The following is a 15,378-nucleotide window of genomic DNA, read 5'->3' as shown; positions in this document are numbered from 1 at the left end:
TATAAAAGTACAGCAATGATAAGGGTTATCTCAAAATAATTCACACACACACACACACACACACACACACACACACACACACACACACACAAATATGGGATGCAGGCTAACCACATCTACCGGGTACTACTATTCCTTATATTTCCTCCATCGCTTTTTTTTTTTACACTTTCGTTCACTCTGTTTTGAGAAGAGAACAATACACTTCTTTTTTCTTCATCTTCCTCGGACAGGCTGTGATGGCGGGTCGGTGGCTGTGGGCGGCCCCGTCTATCCTGCTGGTCACACTGGTACTACTACTAACGCCGGGTAAGTAATAAAGAAAAAAAATAACTAGGTTTCTCTCTCTCTCTCTCTCTCTCTCTCTCTCTCTCTCTCCACCAATTTTCACAACCCTAAGTTTCCAGAAAATTTTCACCCCCTGTATGGACCTTATTACCAGTTTCGAAATCTTCAAGAAAGAGAAAAAAATATATTTACAGCATGATTCAATAGTTTTCTTTCACTGCCTCATAAGCGTCATAGAGGCTCAAAAATATTCAAATTGGTTAGAACGATTTTTATTTTTTTTCTCCTTGCTTTTGGTGGTGCATTCAATAGTTTGTAATATTTTTTTTTCTTTATCCACGCGATTTTCATTACCCATCCCCGCCCAGGAGGGGCTCAGGGACGATTTTTTTTTTTTTTTTTTTTCGCTCGGTTTGTCTGTTTGTTTGTGTCTGTCTCTCCGTCTGCCTGTCTGTTAACAACTGTACGCGAGAGTTATTGGTGCAGTTTTAACTAAAATTGCAGGGATGATAGGCTATGACTCTCTGATCACCAGATTAAATTTGGGGCCAAACTGGGCCAAGGCTCAGGCTGTAGGGCCAAAGAATTTTAAAAAAAAGTAAAAAAAATCGTTTTTTCGCCATAACTCCATTCAAATTCGTCATATCGGCATGAAATCAGAACCTAAAGGTGCATCTTTCAAACCTGCATCCTATAACATGCCTCATTACATCAAGGGGTCACCCCCCCAGTTAGTGGTAGGGGGGTCAATGTCAGGTGGGTCGGGCCTAAAATTTCAAGTGGGCATAAAATCGTTAATGTTCCCCCGATTTACCCCAAATTTGATATATGACATCTTTGGCTAGATATCCTGTTGTGTTTATACGTCAGTACTAAAATGACTGCTGGAGGCGGGTTTGCTGTGCCTTGGCACAGCTTCTTGTCTATTTTAGAATTTATCGATTTGGAGGTCAGGTATTCCAGATTTTTTTAAATGTAAGGAAGAAGGAACCAAAGGCCTGCCCGACAGATTCCAACCCCTCCCCAAAAAATATATATATAAATGAAAAGAGAGCCAATTTAGTCCAGATTTTTTTTAATGGAAGAAGGAATAAAAGGCCACAAACCCGCAAGACAGTTCACTCCAAGAAGAACATAAAAACAAAATAACCAGATAGACAAATTCAAGCTCCGTACATTTCGAGATGCCTGGACACACTGCATTTACAAGGATGGAGGTCATAGGTGTGTGTGTGTGTGTGTGTGTGTGTGTGTGTGTGTGTGTGTGTGTGTGTGTGTGTGTGTGTGTGTGTGTGTGTGTGTGTGTGTGTGTGTGTGTGACAAGAAAAAAGTCAAAATTACATGACGGCCACACATCTTTAAGACCTACAGTGCCGAGGTGGGTTCGAATCCCACACAGGTGAGGCTGTTTGAAGTCTGGGTATTATTACTAGAATGAAAGCGTCGGGGTGGGATGGGGTGGGGTGGGGTAGGGATTTGGGGGGGGTAAAGGTAGGGTTGGGTAGTGTAGGGTTGGGTTGGGTGGGGTGGGGTTGTGTGGGCTGGGGTGAAGTTGGGCGGGGTGGAAATGGGATGGGGTAGGGTGGAGGTACGGAGTGGGGTTGGGGCGGAGGTAGGGCCAGGAAAGCATACCCCCTGAAAACGGGTTTTGTTATTATTAAGTACTTGTGTGTTATTTCTCAAAGTTCTCCAATGACAGCAACAACAACAACAACAACAACAAAATCCAGAGCAAACACTAGACCAGCTCACGTTCCTCCCATTAACCTGGTTCTTGGACGCAGGTAAAAGAGAGAGAGAGAGAGAGAGAGAGAGAGAGGTTTAAACTAATTTGAAGACGTACTTTTAGGAAGAAACTAGAGAGAGAGAGAGAGAGAGAGAGAGGTTTAAACTAATTTGAAGACGTACTTTTAGGAAGAAACTAGAGAGAGAGAGAGAGGTTTAAACTAATTTGAAGACGTACTTTTAGGAAGAAACTAGAGAGAGAGAGAGAGGTTTAAACTAATTTGAAGACGTACTTTTAGGAAGAAACTAGAGAGAGAGAGAGAGAGAGAGAGAGAGAGAGGTTTAAACTAATTTGAAGACGTACTTTTAGGAAGAAACTAGAGAGAGAGAGAGAGAGAGAGAGAGAGAGAGAGAGAGAGAGAGAGCAAAATTGCCACGTTGCAGTCATCAATCATGCACCAGTCCGAGGTGTACTGGGCACAGATTCGAATCCCAAAGAGTCTGAGGGTAATGCAGTAGGAGTAAAGATACTCTCTCTCTCTCTCTCTCTCTCTCTCTCTCTGTTCTAAAACTTTCGTAATTAGAGAGCAAAAGTCCTTGTAATAATATTAATACCCCGAGCATGTTTAGTGCAAGATACTCTCTCTCTCTCTCTCTCTCTCTCTCTCTCTCAAACATAGGTACTGCACACTTTACTTTCATTCCTCAACTGAAGTAAACAGACCATTTTCCACGCCGGCAATCAGGTCTACTAATATCAGAGCGAACAGACGAGAAAATGACGCCGACCAGAGCTAATATGGCGTCACCTCTCACCTCTGTTATGTCGTATGTTCCCCGTCTTTCTGAGTTTTATGTGATTTTGCTGCATTTTTTCTCGTTTTTATGCGTTTTTTTGTTATGCCACCAGACGAATTTATTAAAGCTAGAATATTTTTTGATGATGCCTAGTGCTTTACGATGCCACCTCTCACCTCTCGATGCCCTACGTTCTCTGCCTTTCTGAGTTTTATGTGATTTTCCTGCATTTTTTCTCGTTTTTTTTTTTTTTTTTTTTTCCGCCAGACGAATTTATTATAACTAGAATATTTAGTGATGACCAGAGCTACGATGCCTCCTCTTACCTCTGTTATGTCGTATGTCCCCCGTCTTTCAGAGTTCTATGTGATTTTCTTGTATTTTTTCTCGTTTTTATGTGTGTGTTTTTTTTTTTTTTATACCACCAGCCGAGTTTATTATGACTAGAATATTATTTGATGATGCCCTGTGCTTTGCGACGCCATCTCTCACCTCCTGATGCCGTACGTTCCCTGTCTTTCTGAGTTTTATGTGCTTTTCCTGCATTTTTTCTCGTTTTTATGCGTTTTGTATTCCACCAGACGATTATATTGTAATTTTTTGACTGTGTCCAGTGCATTAACGATGTCGCCTCTCACCTCTGTTTGTTGTACGTTCCCAAGTGCTCTGAGCTTGTTTGAATTAGCTACTTTTCCTTTCTTTCTTTCTTTCTGTTTTCGTGTGTGGATAAGAACGTATGTAGACAGTATGAGTTTAAAAATGCCGCCACTCCCCTCTATTTGTGATGCGTTTCCCGCTGCTCTGAGTTTATTTGAATTCGCTATGTTTGTTTCTGCAGTGTGTGTGTGTGTGTGTGTGTGTGTGTGTGTGTGTGTGTGTGTGTGTGTGTGTGTGCGTGCGTGCGTGCGTGGGTGCGTGCGTGCGCGCGCGTGCATTTTCTTGTGTTTTTGTATGAAGCATTCCCAGTGACGAATTTGGATACAACTCTGGGCAGTCGTAGCCTTGTCTCTCTCACCTATCATCAGTTCCCCTGCAGAAAGTCCGTGCCAGATCCATTTTCTCCACGGCTCAGAGGACATTAAGGACAAGGCAAGGATAATGAACGTGACCTTACATCGCCCTTCGACCTTATATGCCCTTGTTTTGACTCCTCTGACCTTAATGATGGCCTCTTAACCAAGTCTCCCTCATCCTAGCCAGCAGAGGAAAGTGAGAAGCAGAGGTGAAATATCAGGCGAATTTTATCTCTATGGGCAGAGCATTATACCAAGCCTCTCTCAGCTTAGCAATATTAGCCAGCAGAGGAAAGTGAGAAAGGGAGGAGGTGAAATATTAGGGGACCGTTTTTAGTCCACGTTTGTACCTTGGATGTGGTCTCTCTCTCTCTCTCTCTCTCTCTCTCTCTCTCTCTCTCTCTCTCTCTCTCTCTCTCTCTCTCTCTCTCTCTCTCTCTCTCTCTCTCTCTCTCTCTCATTCCCTATAACCCAGATTAAGAGAAAGAAGACCCACTTTCTTTTCTCCCTCTCTCTCGACACACCAACCTGCCAAATATACTCAGTGACTTAATTATTTGCCTTCTTGCTTGTGACCCCGCGTTGCAAAGAACTGAAGCGGATAATTGACATTTGCAACTCATTACTAATCTGCATTTTGCCTCAGCACACGCACACAGAGACAAGCGAGCACACACAGACGTACAAACTGACGCAGACGCACACGTACACACACACACACACACACACACACACACACACACACACACACACACACACACACACACACACACACACACACACACACACACGAACACTCACACACACACACACGAACACTCACACACACACACACACACACACACACACACACACACACACACACATACACCGCTCGCTGGTGCAGTGGTAACGTTCTCGCTTGCCAACTGGTGGACGGGAGTTCGCGCCTCGCTCAGGTTGCGAAAAGTTTCACTGACGAAGTGGGTGGTTACTGTCCCCCTGGAGCAAGGGGACGTGTGTGTGTGTGTGTGTGTGTGTGTGTGTGTGTGTGTGTGTGTGTGTGTGTGTGTGTGTGTGAAGGTCAAAGCCTTGCCCTTAGATCGGACTATATGAGCTCTGACGATCGCGACCATCATGTGATCCTGACCGACCCGGTGAATTACACACAGTACTGAGGTCCCTTTAAACATGCACACACAAAGCTTATAAGTAGTATTACCTGCCTTTAACACACGCGCGCGCCCGCACGCACACACACACACACACACACACACACACACACACACACACACACACACACACACACAACCGTACGAAGCTCCTTTAAGACTCAGCACAATTACTTCGAAAATCGTCTTTTAGTAGCAAAAGAAAATGAACGTCATCATCATCATTATCATCGTCATTATCACCATCATCATCGTTATCATCATCATCATCAATGTCATCATCATCACCATCAATGTCATCATCATCATCATCATCATCATCATTATCATCATCATCATCACCGTTATCATTATCATCATGACCATCATCATCATCATCACCATCACCATCATCATCATCATCATCATCATCATCATCATCATCATCATCATCGTCATCGTCATCATCATCATCACCATCATCATCACCATCACCATCATCATCTTCATCATCATCATCACCATCATCATCATCATCATCATCATCATCATCATCATCATCATCGTCATCATCATCATCGTCATCATTATCATCATCATCATCATCGTCATCATCATCATCATCATCATTATCATCACGCTGAGTCAGACTAATGCAGAACAAAGGCCTCTCCCATATTTCTTTTCCTCTCAGCTTGTTCCATCCAGTCCCAGCGAATCATCGAATTATATATAGGTTTCGGTAATTCTTTATTACATGGATCTTACTGTCTAACAGCAGTAAGAATTAGCAACCAAGGAGACGCGCCACCATGTTTAAGTTGCTAAATTATTCAGAAGAAATTAGAATATTCTTACCACTTCGTATAATCCTCTAATCCTGGCAATTGTAGTAGCTGTAATCCCAGGCTTATCTGAACATGAACCCTGTGGACTGCAGGCTTAAGTTCCCCTCCTCTTGCAGTCCACCGTCCTCCTTTCCGTGGTCATGGAGAGGGGGAGGGGAGGTATGTTTTTATAACCAAGCAGCAGAGCCAACTACTGTATACTCGTTTTACTCTAACGTGGCCTAAAATTGCCATCTCTCCATCTTTAATTCCATATTGTAACAACATATTAACACAAGATTATGATGCTTTCAAGAAAATGCTTTGTGGAAAGGATGTAAATTCGTATTATTGTCCTTTCCAACCATTAACCTTCGTGAAATAAGCTACGATAGAACGAAAATCTGGGCGAGGTTAGTGTGAAAGAAATGTAGACATATTTGTGCCACCGCAAGAAGGCTCCTACTCCGGCACCAGACACGCCATGCAGTAAATCAAGGTGTTTATTATTGTGTACATCTATTATTCTAAATTATTCTAACCTTCGCTTTTAATCCCCAAGCTCTAAGGAGAAATAAACCCGTGCAACCTGGGCGTGTGTTGCAGAGCCTTGCGTGTGTTGCAGGAGGCGGAATCTCCTTTTCTCTGTCAGGCGATTAATTCCTCCCTTTGTCCTTTGCAACGAGGTAAAGGGCCCGGCTTTCTCGACCAGCAGTTTACATTTACACTGAGCCTTGTGATTATCTGGGCAAGGGGTGAAACTGCTGTTTAGGCGAAGGCAATTTTTTTATTGTGTGAGGTGGGGATGGGGGATAGGGAGGAGGATGTGGAAGTGGAGGGCTAGGGGTGGGGGTTAAGGTAGGAGTGGGGGTGGGGATGGGAGTGGGGAGAGTGGGTGTGGGTGAGGGATGGGGGAATGTGTGTGTGGGGGGGATGGGGGACTGTGTGTGGGGGGATGGGAGTGTGTGTGTGTGTGTGTGTGTGTGTGTGTGTGTGTGTGTGTGTGTGTAACCTGTGGCAGTGTGAGAAGAAGCAGTGTAAGGTATTGGGGTTTATTGTGTCGTCCGAATATAGCAAACATGTTAGCCTTTCTCCACCCTGACCCGACAAAGCGTAACATTGGCTCTTGTGTGTGTGTGTGTGTGTGTGTGCGTGTGTTAAAAATTTGTAGTTCAGAAATTAAGGTCATGACGAAACACCAACTATGAGCTTCCCTTGTAACCTTGATCTTTGACCTGTCCTGCTCAGACCTACCTTAGTTTTCATGAACCATCCCACAAGCGTTCCACTAAATTTGGTTAAAATCGGGGGAAAAAAAATATTCATCTTAGCATGGCCAGAACTATTCTTACAGGGTCGGAACTGTTCTCACGGTGGAAGTGAGAATAGTTCAGGCCATGAGATAACAAACACTTTATATACGATCGTAACCAAAATTGGTGGAGGTGTTGCGGGCAAGCCCTTGACGACACTTGCTAATTTTCAAACCAATAAGCAAAATATCTAGGTTACAATGCGAAGTCAATTTTTAGGTTGCCCTGTAACCCTGGTGTTTTTCTGATCAATCTCATATCTAGAGAAATTTATCGTGTACAGTTAATAAACAGTTACACCGATTTTGGTTAGTGTTTGTGAAAAACTCTGCGTTTCAGCAAGGCCGAAACTTTTATCAAAAGACTGGAACTATTTTCATGGCGGCCGTGAGAATAATTCCGGTTTTGATTTTATGAATGATAGCCTTCCGATTTTAACCAAATTTGGCTCAGATGGTAAATGGTAATCCCTGACGAAACCCACATATTTTCAGCTCAGTATTACAGAAATCAAGATCACAATACGATTTTCCTTGTTTTTCCTACAGGTGAAGCTCTAGAGTACATTTTCTTATCCATTACCTGTTTGCATGTGTTATCTTCATGTTTTATGTCGCCTTATTTTCCTATTTTCCCATGTAATTTTCTTATTTTCTCTACGCTGTTACTCGTCCTTAACCAATAATGTAGTTCACATTAGTCGTATCAGTTTTAGTGTCATATTATCGATTTTCCTGCCACATTTCCCTATTTTCCTATCCGATTTTTCGTATTTTTCTCACACAAGACTAAACGTAGTGTGTGTCGTAATAAGATACTGCACTCACTTTGATGCAAAACTTCATATCATTCGTTTCTGCTTTAGTTTCGTGTTATAATTTTTCCTGCGTTATTTTCTTTCCCATTGATTTTTCTTGTTTTACTCACGCAGGGCTAAGACTGGAGTGTTTCTTATACAGCTGCTCGCCTCCAAACAAGTTCCCACCACCACCACCACCACCACCACCACCACCACATTATTCCTGATATTCTACCCAATTTTCCCACCTTATTTTCCTCATTTTCTTCACACAGGACTAAGATTGGAGTATTTCTTATATTGCAAATCGTCTTCAAGCAGCAGCTCATCATCATCATCATCATCATCGACACATTTTACCTGATGTCTTACCTAATTTTCTTACTACATTTTCTTCATTACTTTCCTCGAATCATCATCATCATCCTCACCACATTTTTCTTGATTTCCTACCCAATTTTCTTACCATATTTTCCTGATTTCCTGCCAAATTTTCTTACCATATTTTCCTGATTTCCTACCCAAATTTCCTACCTGATTTTCCTCAATTTCTTCCCCCTCAGGCCTCAGCGTGGAGTGTTTCTTCTACAGCAACTTGCCCCAAATAATCACCATCATCATATTTTTCCTGATTTCCTACTCAGTTTCCCTACCCAATTTTCCTACCTGATTTTCCTCAGTTTCCTGCCCCTCCAGGCCTCAGCGTGCTGATACTCTCCACAAATCACCAACATCATCATCATCATCATCATCACATTTTTCCTGATTTTCTACTCAATTTCCCTGCCCCACTTTCCAAGCTGATTTTCCTCCTTTTCCTGCCCGTCCAGGCCTCAGCGTGGAGTGTTTCCTCTGCAGCTACTCTCCTCGAAGCAACAGCTCGAGGATAGACGGCTGCATGGACGCCAACTTCACTGAGGAGCAGATCGAGTCCGGATCCTGCGACTTGGGCTGTGAATCGGTGACCGTCTACGATATTAATGGTGAGAGTGTAAGCTAGCTCTAATTTCTCTCACACTGGATTCTCTCTCTCTCTCTCTCTCTCTCTCTTTGGGGGGCCTTTTTCGAGTTATGAGTTTAATTAACCACGCTCGCTTCAAGTCTATGTTGTATTGAAAAACTTGAAAAATGCGTGAAGGAGCAGTGGGCGTAAATTTTCTTTTCTTATATGCCGCTCGAAAAATGGTGAAGTGGTCTGGATTTGGTTTTTAGTTCTGTACTTTTTTATTATAGGACAAGAGTTGGTTATTGAAGACTGTGTGGTAAATATAATGATAATAATGATAATTGTAATACTGCTGTTGTTACTATTGCTGCAACTACTACTACTTCTACTACTCGTACTACTACTACTACTACTACTACTGCTGCTGCTGCTGCTGCTGCTGCTGCTACTACTACCACCATCACCACTACTACTACTACTAGTACTACAACTACTACTACTACTACTACTACAAAAAATGATAATAATAATAATAATATTACTACTACTACTACTACTACTACTACTACTACTACTACTACTACTACTACTACTACTGCTGCTACTACTACTACTGCTACTACTACTAACACTACTACTACTACTACTACTAACACTACTACTATTACTACAACTACTACTACTACTAATAATAATAGTAATAATAATAGTAATAATAATAATAATGATGATGATGAAGAAGAAAGAGGATGATGATGATAATAATGACGAAGAAAAAGTAGAATGAGAAGTATAATACTCCAAAAAGTAATCTCTAATAAATGGTGAATGAGTAAAGGTAACAAATTCACCTTTATTACACCTCATGGATAAAGTACTGAAACTTTCCAAATTCATCTTTTACCACAGTAGTTTGAGATTTTAAAGCCCTCAGTTTGAATACTTTTTTATTCATTTTTTATTTTGGTTAATGAGAAGGAATTAATTTAGGAGTGGTAAGTGGGGAAGAGGGAGGGTTCTAAGAGGGGAAGAGGAAGGGTTCTAAGGGGGAAAGAGGGAAGGTTCTAAGAGAGGAAAGGGGGGATTCTAAGAAGGGAAGAGGGAGGGTTCTAAGAGGGGAAGAGGAAGGGTTCTAAGGGGGAAAGAGGGAAGGTTCTAAGAGGGGAAGAGGGAAGGTTCTAATAGGGGAAGAGGGAGGGTTCTAAGAGGGGAAGAGGAAGGGTTCTAAGAGGGGAAAGGGGGGATTCTAAGAAGGGAAGAGAGGGGTTCTAAGAGGGGAAGAGGGAAGGTTCTAAGAGGGGAAAAAGGAGGGTTCTAAGAGGGGAAGAGGGGCGTTCTAAGAGGGGAAGAGGGAGGTTCTAAGAGGGAAGAGGAAGGGTTCTAAGAGGGGAAGAGGGAGGTTCTAAGAGGGAAGAGGGAGGGTTCTAAGAGAGGAAGAGGGAGGGTTCTAAGAGGGGAAGAGGGAGGGTTCTAAGAGGGGAAGAGAGAGGGTTCTAGGAGGGGAAGAGGAAGAGTTCTAAAAGGGGAGGAGGGAGGGTTCTAAGAGGGAAAGAGGGAGGGTTCTAAGAGGGAAAGAGGAAGGGTTCTAAGAAGGGAAGAGGGAGAGTTCTAGGATGGGAAGAGGGAGGGTTCTAAGAGGGGAAGAGGGAGGGTTCTAAGAGGGGAAGAGGGAGAGTTCTAGGATGGGAAGAGGGAGGGTTCTAAGAGGGGAAGAGGGAGAGTTCTAGGATGGGAAGAGGGAGGGTTCTAAGAGGGGAAGAGGGAGAGTTCTAGGATGGGAAGAGGGAGGGTTCTAAGAGGGGAAGAGGGAGAGTTCTAGGAGGGGAAAGGGAAGGGTTATATTAAGGATTAAATGGAGAGATAAAGAGAGAGCTTCGTGGATAAGGGAATAGAGGAGAGTACAGGACATAATCAGTACAATCCAAAAGCATAAATGGATGTGGGCAGGTCGCTTCCTTCGTAGAACAGATGGACAGCCAGGGTAACTGAGTGGCAGCCCAGAGAAGGAGTGAGAGGTCGAGGCAGACACGGGCCGAGATGAAGAGACAGAGTGAGACAAAGGGGCAGAGAACAAGATGGAGAGATGGAATGAGAGGAAGAGGCAGACAGAGAACAAGACGGAGAGATGGAGTGAGAAGAAGAGGCAGAGAAAAAGATGAAGAGATGGAGCAAGAGGAAGAGGCAAAGAATAAGGAGGAGAGGTAGAGTGAGAAGAAAAGGCAGACAGAGATGGAGAGATGGAGTGAGAGGAAGAGGCAGACAGAGAACAAGATGGAGAGACAGAGTGAGAGAAACAGGCTGACAGATGATGAGATGGGGAGATGTTTTTGCAGATTTGCTGGGACTGGATGGAACAGGCTAACAGGTAATAGGCCAGAGTGAAGAAAAATGAGAGGTTATCGTCCTGTTTAGAATGGTGATGATGATGATGATGATGATGATGATGATGATGATGATGATGATGGTGGTGGTGGTGGTGATGGTGGTGATGGTGATGATGATGATGATGATAATGTTGGTGATGATAATGTTGTTGATAATAATGTTGGTGATGATGATGATGATGATGATGATGATGATGATGATGATGGTGAAGCAGGTTAGTAGGTAAGGGAAATACGAATAAATATCTGTACGTAGGTATACAAGTAAGTTCTGAGAATGAAGAACAGCCTAGAGTGGATACGTAAGTAAGCTTAAGTAGATTGGTAAGTACTGTAAGTAGGACTCAAAATGGGTTAGTGTATTAGGGTAAGCAGGCCCACTGGTAAGTAGACAGACATGCCTTCGAGTAAGTCAGTGAGTATATTGGTGTAAGTAGGCCACTGTGTAAATAGATCAGTGTGTGGCAGTAAGTCTGGGTGTATGCTAGTATATTACTATGTAAGTAGGTTAGTATGTCAGTTTAAGTGGGTTAGTATATCGGTGTAAGTAGGTAAGTATATCAGTAAGAAAGTATGTTAGTACATCAGAGTAAATACATATGTTAGTATATCAGAGGAAGAAAGTAGGTTCAGAGTTCAGAGTAAGTATGCCTTCTCGTAAGTAAACCAATAAGCCAGGGAGTAAATAGGTTTGTATAACAGTGTAAGTAGGCTAGTATATCAGAGTAAGTAGGTTAGTATACCAGTGTAATTAGGTAAGTATATTTTGTAAGTACAGTATGTTAGTATATCAGAGCAGGTCGGTTAGTATATCGGTGTATGTAGGTTAGTATATCAGAGTAAGTAGGTCATTATATCAGTGTAAGTAGGTAAGTACAGGATATCAGTATGTTAGTATATCAGAGTAAGTAGGTTTGTACATCAGTGTAAGTAGGTAGGTATATCACTGTTAGTATATCAGTAAAGTATATCAGACTAAGGAAGTAGGTTTGGAGTGGGATAAGCATGCCTTCTCGTAAGTAGGTTAGTATATCAACGTAAGTAGGTTAGTATATCAGTGTAAGTAGGTAAGTATATCAGTAAGTATGTTAGTATATCAGAGTATGTATGTTAGTATATCAGTGGAAGTAAGTATGTTAGTATTTCACTAAGTATGTAAGTATATCAGAGTAAGTAAATGGCTTCAGAGTAAGCATATCCCCAGGTAAGTAAACAAACAAGTGTGAGCGTAAGTAGGTTAGTATATCATAGTAAGTAGGTAAGTAGATTAGTATATCAGAGTAAGTTAGTATGTTAGTATATCAGCGTAAGTAGGTCAGTATATTAGGGTAAGTATGTCAGTATATCAGCGTCAGTAGGCAGCGTCCCTAGCGTGGGGTATATCACGCTGAGCATATTAGGGTAATGGGAGGGAGTCCGCTGAGAAGGCTACACTTACACGGATGCATACATACATAACAAATACATACATACATAAGCACATACATACACCCGCACCGAGGACTCTTGTTGTTGGATACAAGGAGGATACATACACGATACATAGATGACACATGTGTGATGCAAGACATACACATACATACATACATACATACGTACATACGTATACTTGGCTATTATAACAGACTAGATGCATACAGGGAATGTGGCGAGGGTACATACATGGTACATATATATTACAGGTCACACACACATGACGTGTGTGTGTGTGTGTGTGTGTGTGTGTGTGTGTGTGTGTGTGTGTGTGTGTTTAAGTAGAAAAATAAACTTTCAAATATAGTGGTGAAAATTAACGAAAACAATAAAACTTAACTACAACCTCTTCAACAGTCCAGTGTCAACAGTGTGGAAAGTTTTACCTTGACCTGCCTTGGCCTTCCTTTACCTGCCTTGACCTACCTTGTCTTACCTTGACCATCCTTTGCCTTCCTTGACCTGTGACTTCAAAAATTGACCTCTATTGCCCTCGCCTGCACCAGGACGCATTAACATCACCAGGAACTCTTACACAATATATAGTGAATTTCTGACAAACAGTTTCAGGGACAATTTTATCATAAATTAAGAGAGAGAGAGAGAGAGAGAGAGAGAGAGAGAGAGAGAGAGAGAGAGAGAGAGAGAGAGAGAGAGAGAGAGAGAGAGAGAGAGAGTGAAATAAAGAATAAAGAGTAGACCGAGGATGAGATGGAGGGATGGAGTGGAGAGGTATATGAGAGAGGGGCTATGTGAGTTGGGGGGGCGGGCAGCGTAATGGCAGAGGACAGGGCGACAGGGAGGGAGATCAAGGATGAGATGGAGGGATGGAGTGGAGAGGTATATGAGAGAGGGAGTGTGAGTTGGGGGATGGGCAGCTTAATGGCGGGGGCCAGGGTGACATGGAGGCTATTTGTTTTTGGCCACCTTTTACGGGATTAAGGCGTCTGGCTGTAGATAGATAGAATAGGTACGTAATACAAATCCGACGAATTTCTAAAAAAAAAACATTTTTATAGGTAGCTGAAAAGCAAACTTTAAAAAGTAATTGCAATAAAAACGATAACGAAAAGGTACTGAGATAAATTAAATATATAAATGAAATACTGATAAAAATAATAATAATGTTAGCTCATGCAGATAAACCTTTGATTATTCAGGCAAAGTGCTGTTCTTGCAAGCTGGCAGCACATTACGTATGCATGGTGATTCTCCCTCTGTCTGTCTCTCTCTCTGGGCTAAGCTTTATTTATCATATTGATATATTTTGTAGATTGGCATATATGTTTTACTCTCTCTCTCTCTCTCTCTCTCTCTCTCTCTCTCTCTCTCTCTCTCGTAATATTAAGCCCGGTCATCTAAAAGGGATAGAATTACCTGTGTGGCCCATAGATCGTACTTAAGCTGTTTTGACGATTCCCTAACGTCTTTTCCTTAGCGACTCATTCCGTGCATGACGCTCATGATTCTCTTATTTGCTCCAATCCATATTAAAACGAGGTAAAAAAAAAAAAAAAGCATGCCAGAAAATATTAAAATATGCAAAATAAATAGCTAAGGAAGAGGTGCTAGGAAGCCTTCCTATAATCTACCCCTCTCCTTTTATCCCCAGGGGAGATCGAGAGCTTCCACCGAAACTGCGCCACCAACGACACCATCATGACCAACACGTGCGAGACCTACACCACCCGGGTCCTCATCCGCCGGGTCTGCTCCTGTGACTTCTCCTACTGCAACTCAGCCTCTAGTCTACGGTGGACAGGGGTACTAGTGACGGTATCTCTAGCGGCGGTCTTCTATTTGGGGTCTATCTGAGTCCTCCCTGATGTTCCCTTCTCCATTTTCCTTTTTCCGTATCCCATTTTCTCTAAGGTGTGACCCCCCTCTTTCTTTTTTCCCTCTTTCATCTCATTTTCTCTAAGCAGTAACTATTTTCTCCCCTCTCACCTTTGACTACTATGTTCCCCCCTCTCTCTTCTCGTTTTCTCTAAGCTGTGACTGTCCTTTTTCTTTTTCCTCCTCTTCCTTCTCGTTTTCTCAAAGCTGTGACTATTTTCTCCCCTTTCAGCGTGGCAACTCTTTCTCCCCTCATGTCTTCTCGTTTTCTCTAAGCTGTAACTGTCCTTTTTCATTCCCTTGTTTCTTCATGAGTTTTTCTGCTTATTTTCTTTCACCTATCCCATTTTCTCGCTGACTACCCTCTTTCATTCCCTCTTCACGTTTTCTCTAAGCTTTGGCTACTTTTCTTCCCCTTTTTTTTTCTTCGTGAATTTATTTTGTTATCTTCCTTAGACGTTTCTTTCATAGGGTGGTTCTGTGCCTGTGAACAACATGAGTCCCCCTCTCTTGTAAGTTCTTCACTTGTTTAGCCTCTTCTTTTCTTCCACCTTTTACCATATTTTTCTTCCTTCACTACTTTCTTGCTTCCTTCCTCGTCGTTTTCGTCTATATGGTGAAGGTCTCTATCTGGGATCTACACGAGTCTCCCCTAATGTAACTTCTTTGCCTGTCTTTTTAGTCTCGTTTTCTTTAAACTTTCCCTGTCCTTTTCTCAATTTCTTCTTATCCTTTTTCTCTGCATACACTCTCTCTCTCTCTCTCTCTCTCTCTCTCTCTCTCTCTCTCTCTCTCTCTCTCTCTCTCTCTCTCTCTCTCTCTCTCTCTCTCTCTCTCTCTCTCTCT

General features: G+C 42.4%; 1 protein-coding gene across 1 annotated transcript; it reads left to right on the top strand.

Annotated features, from left to right (window-relative positions):
- Positions 1-239: 239 nt before the first annotated feature.
- LOC145418700 (uncharacterized) lies at positions 240-14,511 on the top strand. Its single transcript, XM_080287039.1, has 3 exons — positions 240-309; positions 8,724-8,876; positions 14,309-14,511. The coding sequence occupies exons 1-3, from the start codon at positions 240-242 to the stop codon at positions 14,509-14,511; spliced, it is 426 nt and encodes a 141-aa protein (XP_080143165.1).
- The last annotated feature ends 867 nt before the right edge of the window (positions 14,512-15,378 follow it).

Source organism: Coenobita brevimanus, chromosome 116 (assembly GCF_032717465.1).
Source record: "Coenobita brevimanus isolate Jiangsu-jjx chromosome 116, ASM3271746v2, whole genome shotgun sequence".
NCBI lineage: Eukaryota > Metazoa > Arthropoda > Malacostraca > Decapoda > Coenobitidae > Coenobita > Coenobita brevimanus.
This window is presented reverse-complemented; position numbering and strand designations above follow the sequence as displayed.